The 21,076-nt window shown below is 39.1% G+C and overlaps 1 protein-coding gene across 1 annotated transcript in view; it reads left to right on the top strand.

Annotated features, from left to right (window-relative positions):
• F13A1 (coagulation factor XIII A chain) overlaps positions 1-8,001 on the top strand; it is a 208,960-nt gene extending 200,959 nt beyond the window's left edge. Inside the window, exon 16 of the mRNA XM_001367973.4 lies at positions 6,181-8,001. Within this exon, the coding sequence (XP_001368010.2) occupies positions 6,181-6,328 (148 nt within the window). The 3' untranslated portion in view covers positions 6,329-8,001. The remainder of the gene's footprint in view (positions 1-6,180) is intronic.
• The last annotated feature ends 13,075 nt before the right edge of the window (positions 8,002-21,076 follow it).

Here is a 21,076-nt window from a genome sequence, read left to right as displayed (position 1 = left end):
CTGACCACCCCAAATCAACTCCAATATAAGAGCTACAAGGGATCTTAGTGCTATGGAGGTCTAGCCTGGGGATGATTGCCCTATTTTAGTAACTCAGAGTCCCAGGATAGGGGAGCCACTTGGTAAAAATTCATATAATTAGTCAGAGGCAGGTTCCTTTGTTGGCTTGCCCTAAGTTTAGGCTACAAGGAACAAATGTATAAGGAGTTCACCAACCTTTTTAGTAGTCTAGAGCTGAGGAGGGCTACGTACCAGGCTACTAATGAGCAGGGGGACAGAGCAGCTAAATGGCTCAATAGATTGAGAGCCAGGCCTAAGATGGGAGGTTCTGGATTCAAATTTGGTCTCTGACCATTCCTACCTATGTGATCTTGGGCAAGTCACTCAACACTTTACCCCCATTGCCTCCCTTTATCATTCTTCTATCTTGGAACCTATACAAAGTATTAATTCTAATATGGGAGGTAAAGGTTTTTTTAAAAAGAAAAAGGAAAGCAGAGGGCCTAGGAATTCTGTAGCTCAAGAATATAAAATTGGACCAAAAGTGGAGAGGAGAGATGCCATGTCTCATTCGTCCTCTTATCTTAAGATGCCTCCCATCTTCCTTATAGCACAGCTGTTCCTACCACTGTTCTTTCTTGTATCAGATGCCCTCAGTTCCAGTAATCACTGTGACTTTCAACTTTTAAGTTTCTATTTTTGAGAGGGTTTGCCAGCAGCTTACCTTCCAGACTTAATATTCTTTAACAAAAAGAAAAAAAATTACATTCAATGAGTTATTGAGAGGAAAAATTCCCGACTTATTTTGGTTTTCATATTAAGTTTCCTGGGCAGATCAGAGGCTGAGAGTTGGGTACACAGAGGACAAACCATAGGTAGTTGCAGTTTATTGTAATAATAATCTCATTTGCCTGCATGCATTCAAGATGATAAATGGCTATTGGATGCTGATGGCTCAGCACATTACTTAGAATCATTTATCACAACATCTATTCCCAGGCAAATGAGATTATTCCAATGTTACTCCATTTACCAATTGGGGGGAGGGGGAAGAATTGTTTTTCTTCCTTTTTCTATACACAATTTGCTTTTATGTTCATTGTGTGCAAACAATAAATAAAATATATGCATATGTAAGTATGTAAATAAATATGGCACACGTGTAGTATGTATGAATAATCAGTACATTCATATTTGGGGGAAAGGGATCCTGGATCTGTGATCTTTGGTAAAGGGAGTATTCATAAAGAATCTCCTACCACCGGTGCAGATTGGCAACTGTTGTAGGCCTTAGAAACTTTTAGCCTTGGGGAGTTGCCTAGGAAGCTGAGAGAGAATGTGATTTGCTCAGTCACATAGCCAGGATGAGTCACAGGAGGGGTTTAAATCCAGGTCTTAATGACTTGAAGACTAGCTCTCAATCCACTTTGCCATACATCCCTCGAAAGAAAGAGAGAGGGAAAGAGGGAAAGAGGGAGAGAGGGAGAAAGGGAGAGAGAGAAAGGGAGAGAGAGAAAGGGAGGGAGGGAGGGAGGGAGATTGAAAGGGAAGGAGGAAGGGAGGAAGGGAGGAAGATATACAAAATATATACAAAAATATACAAAAAGATATACAAAAATATACAAATACATACACACACATGATGCAAGGTTAGCTCAATCAGAAGAGGAGGCAGAAATGATTATGAACTATAAAAAATTAGTTGAAAGAAGAGGGAGCCCTGGACTTGAAACTGGGAAATTTAGACTATGGTTTTGATGATTTAGCCACAAACAATTTATATAATTTGGGGCAACTGCTGTCAACTCTCTTAATAATAATTACTAATTAGTTGGTAATAATAACAGCAGCAAGAGCAGTGGCAGCAGCTAATAATGATATTTAGCTTCAACTTTTGCAAAGCACTTTACAAATATCTAATCTCGTCCCTAAAACAGCCTTGGGAAGTAGGTGCTATTATTATCCCCATTTTACAGATAGGCAAAGTGAGGCAACACAAATGACTTGCACAGGGTCACATGCAGTAAGTTTCTGAGGCAGTATTCAAACTCAAGCCTCCTTTTTTAGCTGCTGTGCCATGACTGTGTAGTAGTAATGTAAGTAATAGCAATAACAGTAGCAGCAGTAGTAGTAGTAGCAGCAGCAGTAGTAGTAGCAGCAGCTGCTGCTGCTGCTGCTGCTTCTGCTGCTGCTGATGTTTAAAATGAAGGAGTTCAACTAGATGACCTCTAAGATTCCTCCTAGTTCTAATTTTATGGCCATCCCCACACTAGAAGCTTATTTATCCCCATATGATCCCAGCATTTCCCTAAAAGCACCAAATTTAATATCTATCATTAAAATCCAGGCTTCCAGACTTCCAGGAATTCTGTGGCCAGAATTGTTAAGGACTTGCTTAACCAGAACTTACCTCCTAGCCTACTGTTCCTTCTTGATTTGGACCTCAAAGCACAAAACGCCAGTTTATCTATAACTCAGATGGATTTGGATTACCCCAGGCTCAGATTAAATGCTTTTTAGTCCCTATATAAATGAGAGGGAGGGGAGCTGAAGAATCTTAAACCTGTTATAATTACAAATGGCTCAGCCTAATAATTTAGGCTAAAAAAAAAATCACTTCAGACATTGAACAATCTGGATTGACCATCTAGCATGAGTTAAAGAAGCTTGCTAATGATGTCAATCAGATTTTCCCCTTCCCTTTTTTTTCTGCTAGAACTTTATCCTAAAATAGACTCTTCCTATACAATACCAAAAGAAACAGTCAATTTAGTGGATCCTGGAAAATATCCAATCAATTTATGAACAAATATAAGCTTATGTTTCTGCTGTTGCATAGTTGACTAAGGATTCAAAATTCCCAATCCTGCCTCTGGGTACTGTGTTCCCTTAACAGCAGGGTGGAAGGGAACTTCCTTTATTTATTAAATGCTCTAATATGTGTACCAGGCATTGTGCTGAGTGCTTTACAAATATTATTTCATTTGATCCTCAGAAACTGAGGCTAAAAGAAGTTTAAGTGACTTTTCTAGGCTCACACAGCTAGGAAATCTGTAAGACTGGATTTAAACTCAGGTTTTCCAAACTCCAAGCTCAGCACTCTGTTAATTATGCGACTCAACTAATGTTTAACAGCAAAGTTAAACATGGACGCAGCTAAGTGGCTCAGTAGAGCACTGAGGATGGAGTCAGGAAAACCTGAATTCAAATCCATCCTCAGAGATTTATTAGCTGAGTGACCATACACAAATCCCTTATCCTTGTTTGTCTTAATCTACTAGAAAAGGAAATGGCAAGCCACTCCAATATCTTTGCCAAGAAAACCCAGTACTGGTATGCTATGGTCCATGAGTCACAAAGAGTTGGACATGGCTGAATAACTAATATGGTTCATTTTTTAAAAAACTTTCCAACTAGTTATCACAGCTTAGCCCAGATCCACAACACAATTTATTAATTCTAAATTTATATAAAATATGTAAATAATGTAATGTGAATATATTATATATACAAAAGAAATATATGTAAATAAAATATATAAAATTCTAATATGATAAAATAAGAAATAGTAATTATGTAACTACTAATATAATAAAACTAATTATATAAGACTAATAATAATTTTATATAAGGCTACTAATTTGGTTCAACCCTTTGTTCTTTTTGAATGAACAGAGATAAATAAGCCTCTATTTCTCATGACAGGTGCTTATAATTATTAGCATAAATCCCATATTCCGGCAAGGCTGTTTTGGAATATAAATGTATCCCAGAACATGCAAGGTCAGTTTTTACTCAGGATTATTCATACCCCATGCACCCACATTTCCAACTTGCTATTAACTTGTAAGCAGCTAAAAATGTGTTAGGCATTAGTTAGATCTTATATTATCCTCCCTGTAGAATCCATAGTTTCATTAACAGAGAAGCAACTCTGAGTTTTAGTCAGATTTCGGGGGTGGGGAAGGTGGGGGAGTGTATTAAAATTTGTATTTTGTTCACTTACTTCTATGTTACCCTTCTTGTCACTATCAACCCAGATTGCAGATTCAGCTGAGCACGTCCTCTCTTTAGCCAAATATCAGCTTGCCAGAAGCCAGAATTCACCTAGCTGATGAAATGCAATGTATCAAGCATGGCATGTGAGCATAATAGGGTCTAATGCCAAGGATGGATGTGTTAAGATTGGGGGGGGGGGCAAAGAGAGAAAGATATTTTTCCCCAGTGGAAAGGAGAAAGTTGAAGTAGTATTTACCTACCCTTAGTTAGACCAGTCTAATAATCCAGGTTTAGGGGTTAAAATGCGATGAGGCACTGCTGAATCTTAATATGTCATAAAGCCCATCTTTACTAATGAAAGGAAATGAAAAGAATAGATTTCTAAAGTGAAAAAGGATATATAAAATGCTCTGTATTAACAGTCTCCATGGGAACCATTTGAGTGAGTTAAGAATATAGAAAAACATTTTCCCACCTGCAGTAGGAGCTCAGTTACATCCTCCAATTTCAGTTCCCAAATGTTCAGACTTTCTTTACCTCCAGGGGCAAGGAAGCCAAACTGCCTCCGTTAGCATCTAACCTAGCCTGGGTACTGCCATACCTCATATGGCAGGTGTTGAGTAGGTCTGCCAAGAGAAAGGAAGAGGATGAGAAGAGACTGCCACTAACCATATCAAGAATGCCACATTCCACTCCTCCTCAGCAATTGCCTCCTATGGTCCATCCCTGCCATCCCTGGTCCAGAAGTCAAAGGGGGTAAAGCACAGAGAGATCCTCCTAGGGAGGGGAGGAGGGAAGAAGGGAAAGAAAGGATAAAGAAAGGATAAGACCACTCTTTAGGGTAGACAGGACAATGGAGACAAGGCAGCAAACTCACTGACCAACATCTATAACCCAAGAAAGGGAGTGTATGGCTTTATAGAATAATAGCATCCCAGAATTATTAGTTTTAAAGGGAAATATAGAGTTCCACTCATCTGACTCTCATCTTTTACTGATGAAAGACTTCAAGTAGTCTGAGACCCAGGATGCTGAAGTGATATACCAGTCTTGAACCTAGAAAAAAGCAGGATGATACCTCCAAGGGTTAAAAGACCTGGATTTGAATCTTGGCTTCTTCCCACCTGTAAGCTGCCAAGGCACTTAAATCTTCTGATGCTTATTATCCATGTGACCTTCATCAGTCAGTGATTAGGCAGGCAAGCAGTCAGTCAGTCAATAAGAGCTCTAGGAATAAAGGAGAGCCAGTGTAGACATAGAGATAGGAGAGAGAGGGTCATCTTTGAGGAACTGCAATAGGCCAGTGTAACTGGATTATAATTTTATAGAGGAAAGGAGGGTAGAAGAAGGCTGAAAAGTAAGAAGAGACCAAGTTACAAAAAGCTTTAAATGCCAAAAAGAGGAGTTTGCTTTGGAGTCTACAAGTCATTTAGCCTCCATGAATTTCAGTTTGCTCATCTGTAAAATAAAGGGCTTGGACTGGATGACCTGGTAGGCTCCTTCCACTTCTAAACCTGTACATGAATCCCTAAGCCCTTGAAGACAACAATTGTGCAAAATGCTCTACAATTGTGCAGTAAAATTAGGAACATGCACTTCCTTGTGTCATCTAGTAGAGCTCGGAACCACAGTCCTTCCACAGTGAGATGATCTTTAAGATATTTATGGAATCAAACTTTGTGGCACTAAAAGCATTGGGGTCATAGAAGCATGGACCCACAGAGCAGAGTGAAGAGGCCGACACGGGCTTGGGCTTCTTTGCCCTCATCAGCCCTTAAATGTTAGCCTTAAGACATGAGTCTCCAGATCAGAGACAATCCAGAGGGCACTCCTTAGAATTTGAGAGTAGTAGAAGGATTCTGGATTTGAAATCAGGGAAACTGAGGTCAAATCCCAACACTTACTACCTGGGCAATCTACCTAATCTCTTTGAGCCTCAGTTTCCTCATCTCTAAAATGAGAGGGCTAGACTAGAAGACCTCCAAGGCCTCCCTAGCTCCAGATTTGTGTGATCCTACATCAGTCTTGATTTTCCCAAATACATCTTTTTGGGGACAGATATTCCTTCAAGAAGGCTGGATGAGTGACCCACAAAGTTCTTACTGCTCCCCTGATGGAAATAAGGATCTACTGTATGAAAGTTAAAACCTTTTCCTTGTTCTCTCCTTTTCATCCTCTCAGGGAACTCGCACCCAATTCTACTTTGACATGGGAAGAAGTGTGTCGGCCCTGGGTCCCTGGCTCACGAAAACTGATGGCTACCCTGAACTGCGATGCCTTGAGACACGTGTATGGAGAGCTTAAGCTAGAGATTCAACGGAGGCCATAGGAATAAATCTCCCAGAAGGCAGAAACATCTTCTCTGGATCTTGGTGGAGAAATTCTGAAGCAAAGATAGGCCAGCTCTTATTTTATCTTAGGTGCTAGAACATGATACACATTCCAGAAGGCAAGGTCAAGAAGGAAAGGGGCTGGTATGTATTCACCATCCTCTGAGATGCTCCCCACCATTCTTTTCCAAATTCCGCCTCCTCAGTCTGGAGGTACATGCAGACAGACTAGAGAGATCTTGAATAATTTCTGCTTCTAAAATGTTCTGAGCATTAGCTTTAATTAAGCTCTAATTAAGCTCTAATAGTTCATCAAACTAAAAGTTATCATTTATCATGGCAAACACTTCAGACTCCAATAATCAGAGGGATTTTCTAACCCAAGTAATTTGCCTGTGACCTGATTTGATTTCAGACAAGATTTCCAGTGCCCAGGGAAGTCATTTACAAATGTGCTGAACAAGACCCTGGGAAAAGATGCCCCCATCTGGGTCCACACTTTTTCTTTGTGTGCTTTTTTTCCACAAATGTTTCTCACCAATCCCCCTTCTTCCCCTCCCACAAGTCACAGCAGCATTCTCTATCTGGGTTATGGGAGGGGAAGGGCTTCCAAAAGGTCTTTAGCACCTACAGCAGAGGGACTGCCTGCCAAATTTCACAGATTTACTGTGTGAAAAGACGAGGCTCTGTCTTAACAAACTGCATTTATGAGGAACGTAATCACCTAAGAGATGAGGGAGCAAAGGCACCACTCAGGCCTTTTAAAATAAGACAGCTTTATGATGCATTTGATAGGAGATGTCAGATTGTAACCTCATGCGCAGGAGCCTTTTAGCTCTTAGAGTTAATGAAGTATGGTTATAAAGTACCAAGACAGGTTTGTGTAGTATGTGGAATGTCTCACTGCTTTAAATTCACACTTTGTCCATGGCTCCTGAATCTTTCACCTCCCCAGAAATCCAGGCCCTAGAAATCCCTCAGAAACATGTCAACTAGGCCAATTCTGTGGAAGGAGCGGCAACTTTTGTGGCTAACCATAGATGGAGAAGAACAGATTCCTACTAATTTTCCAGACATTTGTATCTTGCATGCAAGTAACCTCAACTTGTACTGGAGTGCTGAAAATTCTTATTTACTCAGTCTTGCAAATGGCCATTAGCTCTGTGATGCTTTCAGGCAAAAGATAAACAAGGTTGCATTCATTCATTTTATTCCGTGAAAGGAATGGTACCATTGGGCCAGTGCTTATTTGCAATGCTACCTTATGTTTAAAAATCTGCCAAAATGCCTATGAGAGTAATCTAGACCAGCAGACCATGATTCTTAGCAAAGCTGGACAGCAGGCTAGAGAGGGTCTGGGTTGTCATAAAGTATAGAATTGTAAACTCTGGTGCCTAAGGCCACCATTGGTGGAAAATTGGGCCTTGGACACCCTTCTCAAGCACCTAGGCATAAGTCTTATAAGAACATTAGTTAATCAATGCTATAGAATTTTTTTTACTACTTTTATTAAGCAGTCTCAAGAGTTTTTGCTGATTCTTGGTAATCAAATTTCTAAAAGTTTTTGCTTTGCTACAAACCAGCTTCACTTTGTATCCTCTTATTCATTTAAATATTTTAATTAACCAGAATGTAATGGAAATTTAAAATAAAGTTCATCTGATTATAATTGCATATAACACAAAGGCTCCTCATTTTATTTGCAATCCAGCGGACCACCACTCCTACCTCAGTCAAAGAAGTCCAAGTCTCATAGCAAAATATCTGTAGTCAATGCAAGCTAGGTTAGTGGTAAGAGCCAAAAGACCCAACTTCGTTTTCTGCTTCTGCTAGTGGTGATGCCAGGCATGTTACAACATCATTCTTTGCCTCACCTTTCCCATCTATTAAATAAGATGATTGAAGTGGGGGAGGGCCCCTGGATAGCAGTCCCTTTCCCTTTCAAGAATATCATAAAACTAGAATAGATGCTATTATTTATTGTTTCCCTTACTAGGATTCCAATAACTTCATTCATTAAAAGAGGAAGGACATATATTAAGAGCCTAGTAATACTCATCAGAATTATTAGAGGGGCACATGAGAAATTTCTCAAAAATTAAATAATGAATGGTAAACCACTCCCAACAAAGAAAACAGTAAAGTAAACATCACTAGAGGTCCAAGTCTATTTGCTGTCACCAGTTTGATGCCAAAAACTATAACTAAGATAGGACCACAGGACTTTCTCCCAAAACCTATCTTCCTGAGTTTAACTATGACCTCAGATGCTGACTAGCTGTGTGACCCTGGGCAAGTCACTTAATCCTGTCTGCCTCAATTTCCTCATTTGTCAAATGAGCTGGAGAAGGAAATGGCAAACAATTCCAAGATTTGCCAAGAATATCCCAAAGTGGGCCATGAAGAGTCTTATATGCCTGAAAAATGCCTGAAGGACAAGATGGCACCAGTAGCATAGAAGATGCCACTAGTTCAAGTTTTATCTACTAGAGGACTATAATTCTCCTCCAAGGGGGCCAAATTTAGGGGATGCCAACAGCACTTGCAGTGTAGAAGATGCTATGGGCAAAGTTATAACTAGAGGATACCATAAGGCTTTCTCCCAGAATGCCAAATTTGAAGGAAACTTGTAGCATAGAAGCAATAAACTCCTCACAACATAAAAACAATTGAGCTTAATGGTCAATTAGCAAGAATAATGAAAATGGAAAAGTATTTTAAAAAGTGAGTTTCTTCCCTACTCTACTCTGTTCCTCCCACCTCCTCAAATTTTCTGATATTTTCTCCCTCAAAAAAAGTCCTAATTAAAGGCTAGCATCATTAACATCTAGAAACACTGTGATTCTACTTAGAGACCATTAGCAAAGATATGTGCACACACTGGTGACTTGACAGGGTCTTTCTCAAAGGGTTCTGTACTCTCTTTCTGCCTCTACTCTCCTCTGACCTTGTCTGTGCTTGGGGCATTGTTGGCAAAATGTGAACAAAAATAGTATCTCCCTTCCCAAGTCTGTTGTGTAAAGAGGGAAAAAAAGAGAATGAAGACCACATTTGGTAAGAGGTGCAAATGACAAGTGTTCTGGTTAAGTTTAAAGCAATTTTTCTTGTCAATAAGCTTCAGATTTCCCATGTGAAAGAAGTACCTGCCATTGTCTCTGACTTGTGGATGAAGATAGCATCCTTCCTTTCCCGCCCTCCTCAAGACCCAGAAGGTCCCACTAATTTACATGTCAGAACAACTGTAGTCATGTAGGCAGCAGCTCTTGGCTCCATTATCTCTTCTTGTTCCTAGGGCTTTTGGGTAAGGAGCTAGCTGCTCCAGGCTTCTAAGCCATCTCCCTTTAGTACCAACTACAAGTTGGTTGAGAACATAAGAAGCCTCAGGAGAGCAGAGAACATCATGGAACCGAGATGGGCATAATTCTTTGGTCCTTTTTTTTCAAAAGACATTATATGGAGGTGACAGCACAGAACAGTAGAAATTATATTGGATTTAGAGTGAGAGCTAGGGTTTGTGACTCCATGGGCCATACTGTCTAGGAAGTTTTCTTGGCAAAGATATGGAGGGGTTTGCCATTTTTTTTCTTCTGGTGGATTAAGGCAAACAGAGGTTAAATGGTTTGACCATGGTCACACAGCTAGTGAGTGTCTGAGACTAGTCAAATCTTTCTGACTCCAGGCTCAGTGCCCTATCCACTTAGCTGCTACTTGTTTACTCACCTATAAAATGAGGAGATTAAACTAGATCAGAGTTGTCAAACACAGTGTTCAGTTGACCCAAAGGAGACTGGAACCAGATTAAAATGTCATTGGGAAATATTTCACAAAAAAATTAAAATATGGCAGAACAGAGATAATGTTAATATGTGGGGGGGTTTATAAATTAATGTGACTGCAAAGATCCTTATTAGTGGTTTAGTTGCCTCAGTTTCTATTTTAATTTGGAACTACTGGAGTAAATGACCTCTCCAGGCTCTTCCAGCTCTAAATCTATGGTACTATGTGTGGATATTTAACACTAACCTGTAACCCTTTCCCTGGCACCCCAAAATAACCTTTGGATTTTAAAGGGAGAAAGGTATCATCTTGAGATCTAATCCACAACCTTGCTTCTTCCCCCATTCTCTGGTTGAATAAAAATGGAGACAAAGCCTATTGTTTATGTGTAAAGCCTCTTAAGGTAGACAGAGTAGAGGAAAGATAATGGAACAGAGAAAAGTGGACATACCACTCTGCAGTCATTCTATAGGTCTCATGATTCCCTGGGGTCTAGAAGCCTTGCCTCTTGCCCTGTGAATTTGGAGTCCTCCAATCAGAATGGGTTTTGAAGGGCCTCACTGAGAGCATAAATTGGATAAATGGGAGTATTTTCTTATCTGAATCACATATTGAGGTTCTATGGTTTCCCCCAAGGACAGTGAAAAGCATTATTTTGCATAATTCAAACCAGGAATAGTCCAATGGATCTGTGAACTCATCCATGGGTGAGTCCCCTCAATAATGCATATTACATCCTTCTCAGTTCTTCCTGTCCTATGCAACTCTCATCTATGTTCTATCCTAAAGTCACCACTGGAAGTTATCCACCATGCTGATGGCCTTTCCTGAATTCTATTCACTCTAACAAGATATCAATGAAATGTGCAGGCTGTCCATCAATAGATTCCCTTTGTGATTAGTCAATCTTTTTAGCTGGTCATGCATTCTTCTGATGAATGATATCCTAAGCATCACGACTCTTGCAATAGTTATTCATTTTAACACGTTGCAGCTTGTACATGCCCACCATGTACTTCTCCATTCTCCAACTTTCTTCAAAGAAAGAAAGAAGATGAGCCCTAGAGGGCAACTAGGTGGCTCAGTGAACTGAGAAATAGACCTAGAGATGGGAGGAAGTGGGTTCAAATCTGACCTCAGACATGTCCTACCTATGTCACCCTGGTCAGGTTATTTTACCCCCATCATCTAGCTCTTATTGCTCTTCTGCCTTGGAACCAATACACAGTATTTATTCTAAGATGGAAGGTAAGATTTAAAAAAAAATACAGGCCCTTCTTTCAGGAAGGGAAGAAGAGAGGAAGGAAGGAAGAAAGGAAGGAAGGAACAAAGGAATGAAGGAAGGAAGGAAGGAACGAAGGAAGGAAGGAACGAAGGAAGGAGGAGGGAAGTAGGGAAGAAGAAAGAAACAAGCATTATTATTAAGCATATCTTTTGTGCCTGGCATTGTGCTAAGCACTTTACAGATATCTCATTTTAAAAATCTGGGGTCATTAAAGGAACTATGTGATATATTTAAGTTGATTTAACCTGTTTTCCTCCTCCTGGTCGATTCTGGTCTCAGCTTATTGTCTGTAGGGTCAGTCTAAGATATTTTATACATTTGCTTACAATTGTTTCTGTTCATTTCCATGATACTCCCCAAATTCTAATTTCAAATATAAAATAAGCTTACATAAATTAATTCTTGCAAGGAAATATATCAATAAGCACATATCTGGTGAGTTATGATTTCAGGCTATAACCCAGCCATGGGCATGGACAACCAGTGAAGCTCTAACAGTCTGCTCCAAGGGACAGAGATAAATTGATAAATGATAAATATTCACAAATAATTGGGATTTATTAGAGAAATAAAAAGGCAGTGTTTCCTAATGGACAGTGAACAGGCATCCAGATCAGGAAATCTTGGCTTCAGCTTCTTCTGCCTCTGATATCTACTGTCAGTATGAGTTAACCTCTCAATGTTCCAAGCAATCCACTAATGAAAGGTGCCAATCTGCACTGGTAGAGGGAGCATTCTCACTCTAAACCAGTGAAGTCACAGGTCCAATCCCTATCCCTTGATGAAATGAAATTTCCTCACTTCTCGTTGGTCTTTCAGTTGGAGTTAACTTTTTGCATTGACTTTTGTTCTTTTTGCATTATCAAAGTTTTATGAAAACTGCACACAAATTGTTCTTTTAAAATAGAGAGTGACAAAATATAGTCTAGCAGGCCAAATGTAGCCTGCTGTCTATTTTTTTAATGTCCCCAGGGGCTGTATTTTGCCAATTCCTATTTTAAATCCCTGGCAGAGGGGGAAACTGATCATCCACCAAGCCTACTAAATTATCCGTAACACTAATAAAAGATTGATATTTCAGAGGAGAAGAAAAGAGTTCAGAAAACTATAAGTGTGTCTGACTCTGCTCCAACTCTTGGAGCTAAATACTCAACCTTAGCAGGTAAGCAGTGTTTGTGCCAAAATACAAAGACTAGTAGGGAGTTTCCATTTTTTTTCTTTTCCATTGTCAACAATAGCTAACCATCTGCCTATTTCATCAACTGACTAGGCTCAAGCCTCCATAATGATGTTAAGAGTAAAGAAAAACAAGTGGGAAGCCAGAAAATCATAACAAAAAGGAAAAAGACTTCTTCCCCCTCCACTATGTAGCCAGAATTCACTCGTATGTTTGACTTCAATTTTTTCTAGCCTTCTATATTCATAAATTAGATGTAGAAGACTCAGTTGCTCCCCTCTCTTGGTCAAACGAGGAGTTCAATATTTATGGCTCCAATAAAGAAATCTGCCTTATTTGTGGATCATTAAGAAACAATGCTTGATATTTTCAATAAGACCTCAATTAACTACTGAGTGCATAATATCAAAAACCCATATAGATTACCAAAATGTTATTATTGACTCAAATTGTAAAATAAGAAGAATGCAATAAAATTTTCTGATAAAAAGGGACGAGAGGTCTTAGCCACATCTTCTCCAGCAAAACGAAAGGAACAATAGAGGTTGTTGGCTGAGTAATTTGAGCTGAAAGTTCTGAATTTTCTATATAATGGAGACCTTATGTTTAGCCCACTCTGGCCTCTGCCTAATTATCATTCTTGTGTCATTGACCACATGATGACATATGTGATTTCATCAGCATAGAGAAACTATCATTTTGAGAACTTCTTTCAACAATACAGTTCCAAATGTAGTTATCATGGAGTAAAGAAGCCCTACACAAGATAATCTGCTGAAATTCAGAGCAATTAAGAATCATATTATCATTTCAGAATTGAAAAGATCTCAATCTAATGCAATCCTTTCATTTTTTCAAATAAGGATATTGAGACTCAGAGAAATCAGGTAATTTGCCCAGTATCCAATACCAATTGTTATTGGTGGGAAACCAGGTCTTCTTGACTATACACCCTGAGACCTATCCACTATGATATACTATCTCTTGTGTTATCTACCAAGAATTTTAATTTGAGGAATTCCTGTGTTCAAAGGACAAGGACAGGGACTACCTCTGTATTCTACCTAGGGCTTAGTGACCTTTTTAGTACTCAATAAATGTTAAATAATAATTAATTATAAAGGACTGATCTCATTTACATTTTGAAAAGACACAGATCAGACACTCAAGTCTCCAGCAGAATGATATGTCAATCTTTGTTGTTGTTCAAATTTATTGAGCACTGACAGCAGGCTCAACCCCATACTGAATCTAGAGAAGGAAGTCATGGTCCTGGGCCAAGTAGACAAATGAAAGATTGGAGCTGGAACTAACAGGCAGTCTCCTTCAAACCCAGGCTTTTGGTCCATGTCATAGTTTCTTTCTGAGTTGACTCGAGAAGTTCCCTATTTCACAGCTGACTTTTATTAGTTTCTGGAGCTCTTTTCCTCTTTAACTGAACTTTGTATATTGTGGAGATCTTTTTCTTGGCAAAATGTTATCCTTCTAGATCCAAACTTCCTTTGTCTAATCGATGGTCTGATTGTCAGAAAACTATGGATTAGTACAAGGAGCCCTGGATAGAAATTTAAGAGGTCTGGGAGATGAAGACGTACTTACCTATGGGCCATTAGGCCACTAGGGAGGCAGTGCTTAGGAAAATGTATTGGGGTAGTGATAACCTCTGCCACCAAAGCCTGAATCATCTCAACCAGGATTCATTCATTCATTTAGCAAAAATGAAAGTGCTTACCCTGCAGAACTTACTAATTCTAGCCATTAGGGAGATACAAAGAGTCATTTAAGCATGGTCTCTTCTCCCAGAGATAAAAATTAGTAAGAGTGATAAGATATACACAGATAGCTGTGATACAAGTTAGAATACTGTAACTGTATAGAAGGAATAAAGAGTGCTATGAGATCAGATGAAACAGAACCAGCTAGAAGCTTGGAAATGACTTCATAGAGGAAATGGCATTGAAGCTAATATTGAAGGATAGGTAGAATTTCAAGATAGAATAGGGTATTCAAAGCATAAGGACCAAAAGCAAATGCATAGAGATGGGAAAGTACAGAATTTGTTTGGCTGAAGCACAGATTATATGAGGCATCTTAATGTGAGATTAGACATGAAAAGTATCACTAAGATTGGAATTTTCTAGAATTACGACTTTGCAAAAATCCAAGTAAGATATAATGTGGACCTGAGTAGTGGCAATGGTGGGTAAGGATTCAATTTAAGAGATTCTGCACAGTTAAAATTGAGAGCCCTTGGTAACCAAGTGTGTGAGACAAGAGAGAAGGAAGAATCAAAGGTGATACAGAGTGATCAGGAGACAGATGGTGCCATTTGAATAGAAACAAAAATTAGAAAGAGTTGCAAGTTGCATGAAGAGTGAGACAACTCAAAAATGACTGAACAACAACAAAACTCAGGAATTGCATGCAGAAATAGGAGTGCACACCAAGAGATCAACCAAGCACAGTCAATGCCCCTATGTAACTTCCTTTATGGAAATTTTGTGTAGGCTAACCACCATGATCCCCTCTCTCTTTACCTTTAATATCTTCCTGGCAACAACTTAGAGCTAGGGCAGTCAGGGATGAGGAAACTGAGTACCTCTGAGAAAACAGTTTCAGTAGAATGGTTGTAAAGGAAGACAAATTACAAAGAATTGAGGAATATGAGGGAAGTGAAGAAGTAGAGTTGTCAAGAATAAGTTGCTCCTGCTAAAGTTACTAGCGTTGCAATTTGACAAGCAGAAAAGTCAGAGAAGGTTTACCAATTTTGGTTTTTTAGTACTGGGGAGATGTGTTTTTACACATAGAGGAAAGGTTTAAAATAGAGAGGGTAGGAAGAAGAATAGGGAGGCTAAAGATGGAAAATAGATGGGAGATATAAGAGGGAACTAAGTCAAAGACAGAGATTGAAGGCGGGGTTGCAGAAGGAGATCACAAGATCATAAATGAGAGCTGGAAGGGACCTCAGAAGTTATTGAATCCAATCTCCCTCATTTTACAAATGAGGATAACCAGAGGTTAAGTGGATTGTGCAAGGTCACGTAACTAGTAAGTATCTGTGGAGGGAGTCAAACTCAGATCTTCCTGAAAGTCTGATGCTATAGCCACTATTCCATGCTTACCTGCATAATGAGAATAGGAGGGAAAGAAGAGGGAGGATAGATAAAAATACAGATACATTTTAAGATGAGGAGGATGTTCCCATTCTGTCATTTTTCCATCTGGAAAACCAGATAGCTACAGCATGGATTCCTTAACGGTCCTTATGGGAACCATGGAAAAACTAATGCCCTTCAAGCATTAGTCCAGATTAGCAGCTTGGACCCAAGCCTAAAGAGATCATAGCTTTCCATAGCAACTTTCACTTGGTATGGTTTCCTTGGCAATCTCTATATAAATTTATATAATCTGGTTGATTGTCACTGTGATTTGCTTTGCTACAAATAGAAGAGTTACTAAGGACTTCAGGGTAGCCTATCTAAACAACTCTTTTTTGTTTTAAAAATTAAGGACTGAGTCTTATAAGTCACTTGTATAGGTGGTTTCCCCATATGGAGATCGCTTATTCACTTATCACCATCACCTGGGACTTTTCACTAGTCTTCATAAATTCGACCCCTGTTTTCTGACTATTCTAGTAGTCTTCAGTTCTAACCTAAGCACTCAAGATTAGATAGCAAAGGATTCTGGGGCCAAGAGGAGATAAATTCTGCCACCACCCCCAACCCCATAATCTGTCTGTACTTGTGTAAGTGTGGGTATGGATGTTTAGTGCAAAGGAGTTTAGATGAAAGCAACAGATCACACAGAGATGGCTTTAATAAGCCTCATTGCTACTCGCAAGGGAAGGAGAAGAAAAACTATTACCAGGAACAGTTTTATTATATGGCATCTGTGCTAGCAGTGATCAGTATATAGTAAAAGATGGTGTCCTTTAGGGCTCAAACATATATTATTTCATACAAAAAGTCAGTATAATATACCAATGGAAGGCTGTCTTGTAATCCATAGGATCAATAAAATGAGATTATTTTCTAAATTGCATTGTAGTTAATAGTCAATAAGCCTTCATGAAGCCCCTACTATGTATGTATTAGCCACTGTGCTAAGCACTAGGAATTCAACAAAAGGCAAAAGACAGTCCCTGCCTTTAAGGAGTTCACAATCTCATTAAAGAAGTACTAAGCTAAATTTTTAAAATATATTTTATATAAGTATATTTTTCTATATTTGTATATATTCATTCAAAAATTTAATAGAGAAAAGGCTCTAGGATTAAAAGGGATTGCAAAAGCCTTCCTAAAGAAGATGAGATTTTAGCTAGGACTTGAAGGGAACCAGAGAAGCCAGGAGGCAGAGATGAGGAGAAAGAAAATTCTAGGTATGAAGTGAGGTAAACTAAGTCATTGACCAAAAAAACCATTTTTCCCTGGGGAAAGTAGAAATCAGAATTGAGCTTTCCTGTGAAGGTCAGTCAGCTCAGAATCAAAACAACATACAGTCAGGATCCATGAGAGAAAACTCCCTTACTAACAAGCAGCCAGGCTAGGATAAGCTATACAATGGAATGTTCTGTACCCCACAGTACTGACGAATATAGCTTCTAGACTATATATAGTTTGCTTGCTTCATCATAGTTATGTCTCATTAATGAAAATTGTTTGCTTTGTATCTTGCACCCTATAAAAACGCACGGTAACTTCTGTCCAATGCAGCTTTCACTAAGAAAGTCTGTCCTGGACAGTAGGTACATTTATTCATCAATAAATTAATAAATAAATCTTGGTTCCATTAATTTGAACTTCTGGGTGTCCAGACTTGCTTTATGAGGTGCACCACTTCAGGCATAGGGGACAGTCAGTGAAAATCCCTTGAGTTAGGCTTTAAAATGTCATATGCGAGGAACAGCAAAGAAGTCAGTGTCCCTGGATCCGAGATTATACACTAATATATAAGGTGTAACAAGACTAGAAAGATGGCATGAGAGAGGGCTGTTAGGTTATAAAGGACTTTGAGTGCTGAACAGAGGATTTGTATTTGGTCCTAGAGTTGATAAGGAGCCACTGGAGTTTATCTCAGAGGTGGGGTGGGAATGACATGAGGAGACCTGTGCTTTAAGAATATTTGGGAGTCAGATAATAAGGAAAAAGACATGTACAAGAATATTCATAGCTGCGCTCTTTGTGGTGGCCAAAAATTGGAAAATGAGGGGATGCCCTTCAATTGGGGAATGGCTGAACAAATTGTGGTATATGTTGGTGATGGAATACTATTGTGCAAAAAGGAATAACAAAGTGGAGGAATTCCATGAAGACTGGAACAACTTCCAAGAAGTGATGCAGAGTGAAAGGAGCAGAATCAGGAGAACATTGTACACAGAGAATGATGTACTGTGGTACAATCGAAGGTAATGGTATTCTCTACTAGCAGCAATGCAATGACCCAAGACAATTCTGAGGGACTTTTGAGAAAGAGCACTATCCATATCTAGAGAAAGAACTGTGGGAACAGAAACACAAAAGAAAAACAACTGTCTGATCACATAGGTCAATAGAGATATGATTGGGGTTATAAACCCTAAATGATCACCCTAGTGCAAAACTTGATACTATGGAAAGAGATCTTGACCAATGACTCATGTAAAACCCAGTGCAATTTTGGGTCTACTATGGGAGGGGGTTGGGGGAGAGGAAGCAAAGAACATGATTTTTATAATCCTAGAAAAATACTCTAAATTAATCAATTAAATAAAAATTTAAAAATAAATAAATAAATCACATTCAGTAAAAAAGAAAAAAAAAGAGTATTTGGGGTTGGGGACAGCTAAGTGGTTCAATGGATAATAAGCCAGATCTAGAGATAAGACATCCTGGATTCAAATCTAATCTCAGATGCTTCCCAACTGGGTGACCCTGGACCAGTCACTTAACTGAAATTGTCTATCCTTTACTGTTTTTCTGCCTTGGAACCAATAGTTGGTATTGATTCTAAAACATAAAGTAAGGGCTTTTAAAAGAAAGGCTATAACTTTGGCAGTTGAATGGAGGATGAACTGCAGTGAGGAAACACTTGAACAGGCCGACCAACCAGTAAGCTTTTGCAGCAGTCCAGGCATGAGGTGATGAAAGCCTGTACCAGTGTGGTAGTAGTTTAAGAGGAGACAAAAGGGTATATTCAAGAGATTTTGCAAAATGAAACTGATAGATCTTGGCTACAAATTGCATAAAGGGGGCAAAAGATAATGAGGCATTAAAGATGACATCAAGGTTGTAAACCTACAGGACTTGGGAGGATATTAATGCTTTTGATAGTAAGAGGCAAGTTCATAAGGGGAGAGGGTTTAGGGGGAAAGATAATGAATTTAGCTTGGGACATGTTGAGCTTAAAAAGTATCAGATTTGAGATGTCTGAAAGGCAGTTGGAGATGTGGGACTAGAAATCAGCACAGAGGTTAGGGCTCAATGAGTAGATCTGCGAATCATCAACATAGAGATGATAACTAAATCAAGGGTATCTGATGTGGTGGTTGATGTACTTGAGAGTGAAAAAGTATAAAAGGATGAGAGAGGAAAACAGAGTCCCATAGAGCATCAACAGTTAGTGGCTGTGATCTAGTTAAATAGCTAACAAAGGAAGCTAAGTAATGGTCACATATTGAAGAGGAGAACCAGGAAAAAGTAGTATCCCAAAAACTTAGAAAGAAGAAAGTCAAGGAAAAGACCTTAAGGAATGAGAAGCAAGGAAGTAAGGAACTTAATCCTAATTGTGCTCACCTGGTAAGAGGCTGTGAAGAAGGAAGACATTTGCTGCCCAATCTCTGGGTGAATTAGACTTTTATTCAGAAACAGTGAGGTGGTACAGTGGATAGTTTCCCTGTCTGAAGTCCCCAAGATCTAAGTTAAAATCTGGCCTCAGACACTCACTAGCTGTGTGACCCTGCACAAGTCTCTGAACACTGTTTGCCTCAGTTTCCTCATCTGCAAAATGAGCTGGAAAAGGAAATGGTAAACCTCTCCAGTATCTTTGCCATGAAAACCCAAATGAGGTCACAAAGAGCCAGCACAACTGAAACGACTCAACAACAGCAACAAATATGTTTATGTGGACACATGTGTGTGTGTATATATGCACACATACCCAAAACTTAATATATGTTTATGTATATATGTGAATATATATTAAACACATATATAATACACATATGAGATACAGATATGGAGGGAGAGAGGGAAGGAAAGTGGCAGAGAGGGTACCCCTTGCTCTTGCCTCCTACTTGGGGAAGGATTATACCACTTTTAGCATGAAATCACACAAGGTACAAGCCTTGGCTCTCTTGGATATCTTTAGCTCTGCTATTAAGTGTGTTCCTGGACTTCATGCAACTGGTTCACAAGAGTCCCATAAAGATAGCTCTGCAATTTCCTTTCCTTGCTCTCTCAACTGAAGATCCCTAGCCCTTAGTCCTAGATAAAGTAAGACAAGTAAATTCATGTCACCTCATTCTTGCCATAAGGTGAAGTTAGCATGTCATTCCCAGAGTCTCTCTAAGACTGGAGATAAACAGAAGAACTCTTTCCCTTTATCCTTTTATCTCCTTGCAGTAACCAGCCTCTAACCACATAAAATGGATCAGAAACTTTGCAGGTTAGATTACAAAAGAATTACGCAGAAGAGGCAAAAAAAAAGAAGATTATATCTAGAAAATAGACAACTAAAACAGGAGATGAGCTGGTCTTGTGGCAAGATGAAAGGATAATTGATGGTTATCGAGAAGGTTCCATTGGCACTTGGGCAATGTAAAGAAATATAATGGAAGTCCTTCAACACATAGGGTGAAATTCCCATGTGGAAAATTCATAAGAGGATATGAACAAGATTTGCCTAGTAGCTGAAGTTGAGAATATGTTTTAATCTTCACCATGGGAGGTAGTACCCTCAAATGCATTAAAGTATTGTTCCATGAGCTCTACACAATTTGACTTGCAAGCTGACTGACCAAATTGGCCATTATTTTCATCCTTTTCAATAGCAGGTCTTGTCCTAAATAATCATAATCACTTACTACATGATCCAAAAGTGATGGAGAAATCTCCCCAATTTTTTACGGGCCAGAATTAGTCTGCTTTGAGGCTCCTAGCTGGCTCAGTGGATAGAGTGTTGGGGCCTAAAGTCAAGAAAAACTTAGGTTCAAATCCAGCCTCAGACATTTAATAGCTGTATGACTCTGGACAAGTACTTTACCTCTGTTTGCCTTAATCTACTGGCAAACATCTTTGCCAAGAAAACCTCATGGACAATATGATCCATAAGGTCATGAAGAGTTGGACATGACTGAACAATAACAAAAATTAGCCTGCTCATGTTCTGTGTTACAGACCCAATCTACATTAACAAGAAGAATTTGAATTGATGACCATCATTAATCAATTCTATTCATCAGTAACTATATGTTCTCATCACCAGAGCTGGCACTTTGTAGGTCTGTAAAAGTATCCTTGAAGTTGGGAT

This window comes from Monodelphis domestica, chromosome 3 (genome assembly GCF_027887165.1).
Source record: "Monodelphis domestica isolate mMonDom1 chromosome 3, mMonDom1.pri, whole genome shotgun sequence".
Taxonomy (NCBI): Eukaryota; Metazoa; Chordata; class Mammalia; order Didelphimorphia; family Didelphidae; genus Monodelphis; species Monodelphis domestica.
This window is presented reverse-complemented; position numbering and strand designations above follow the sequence as displayed.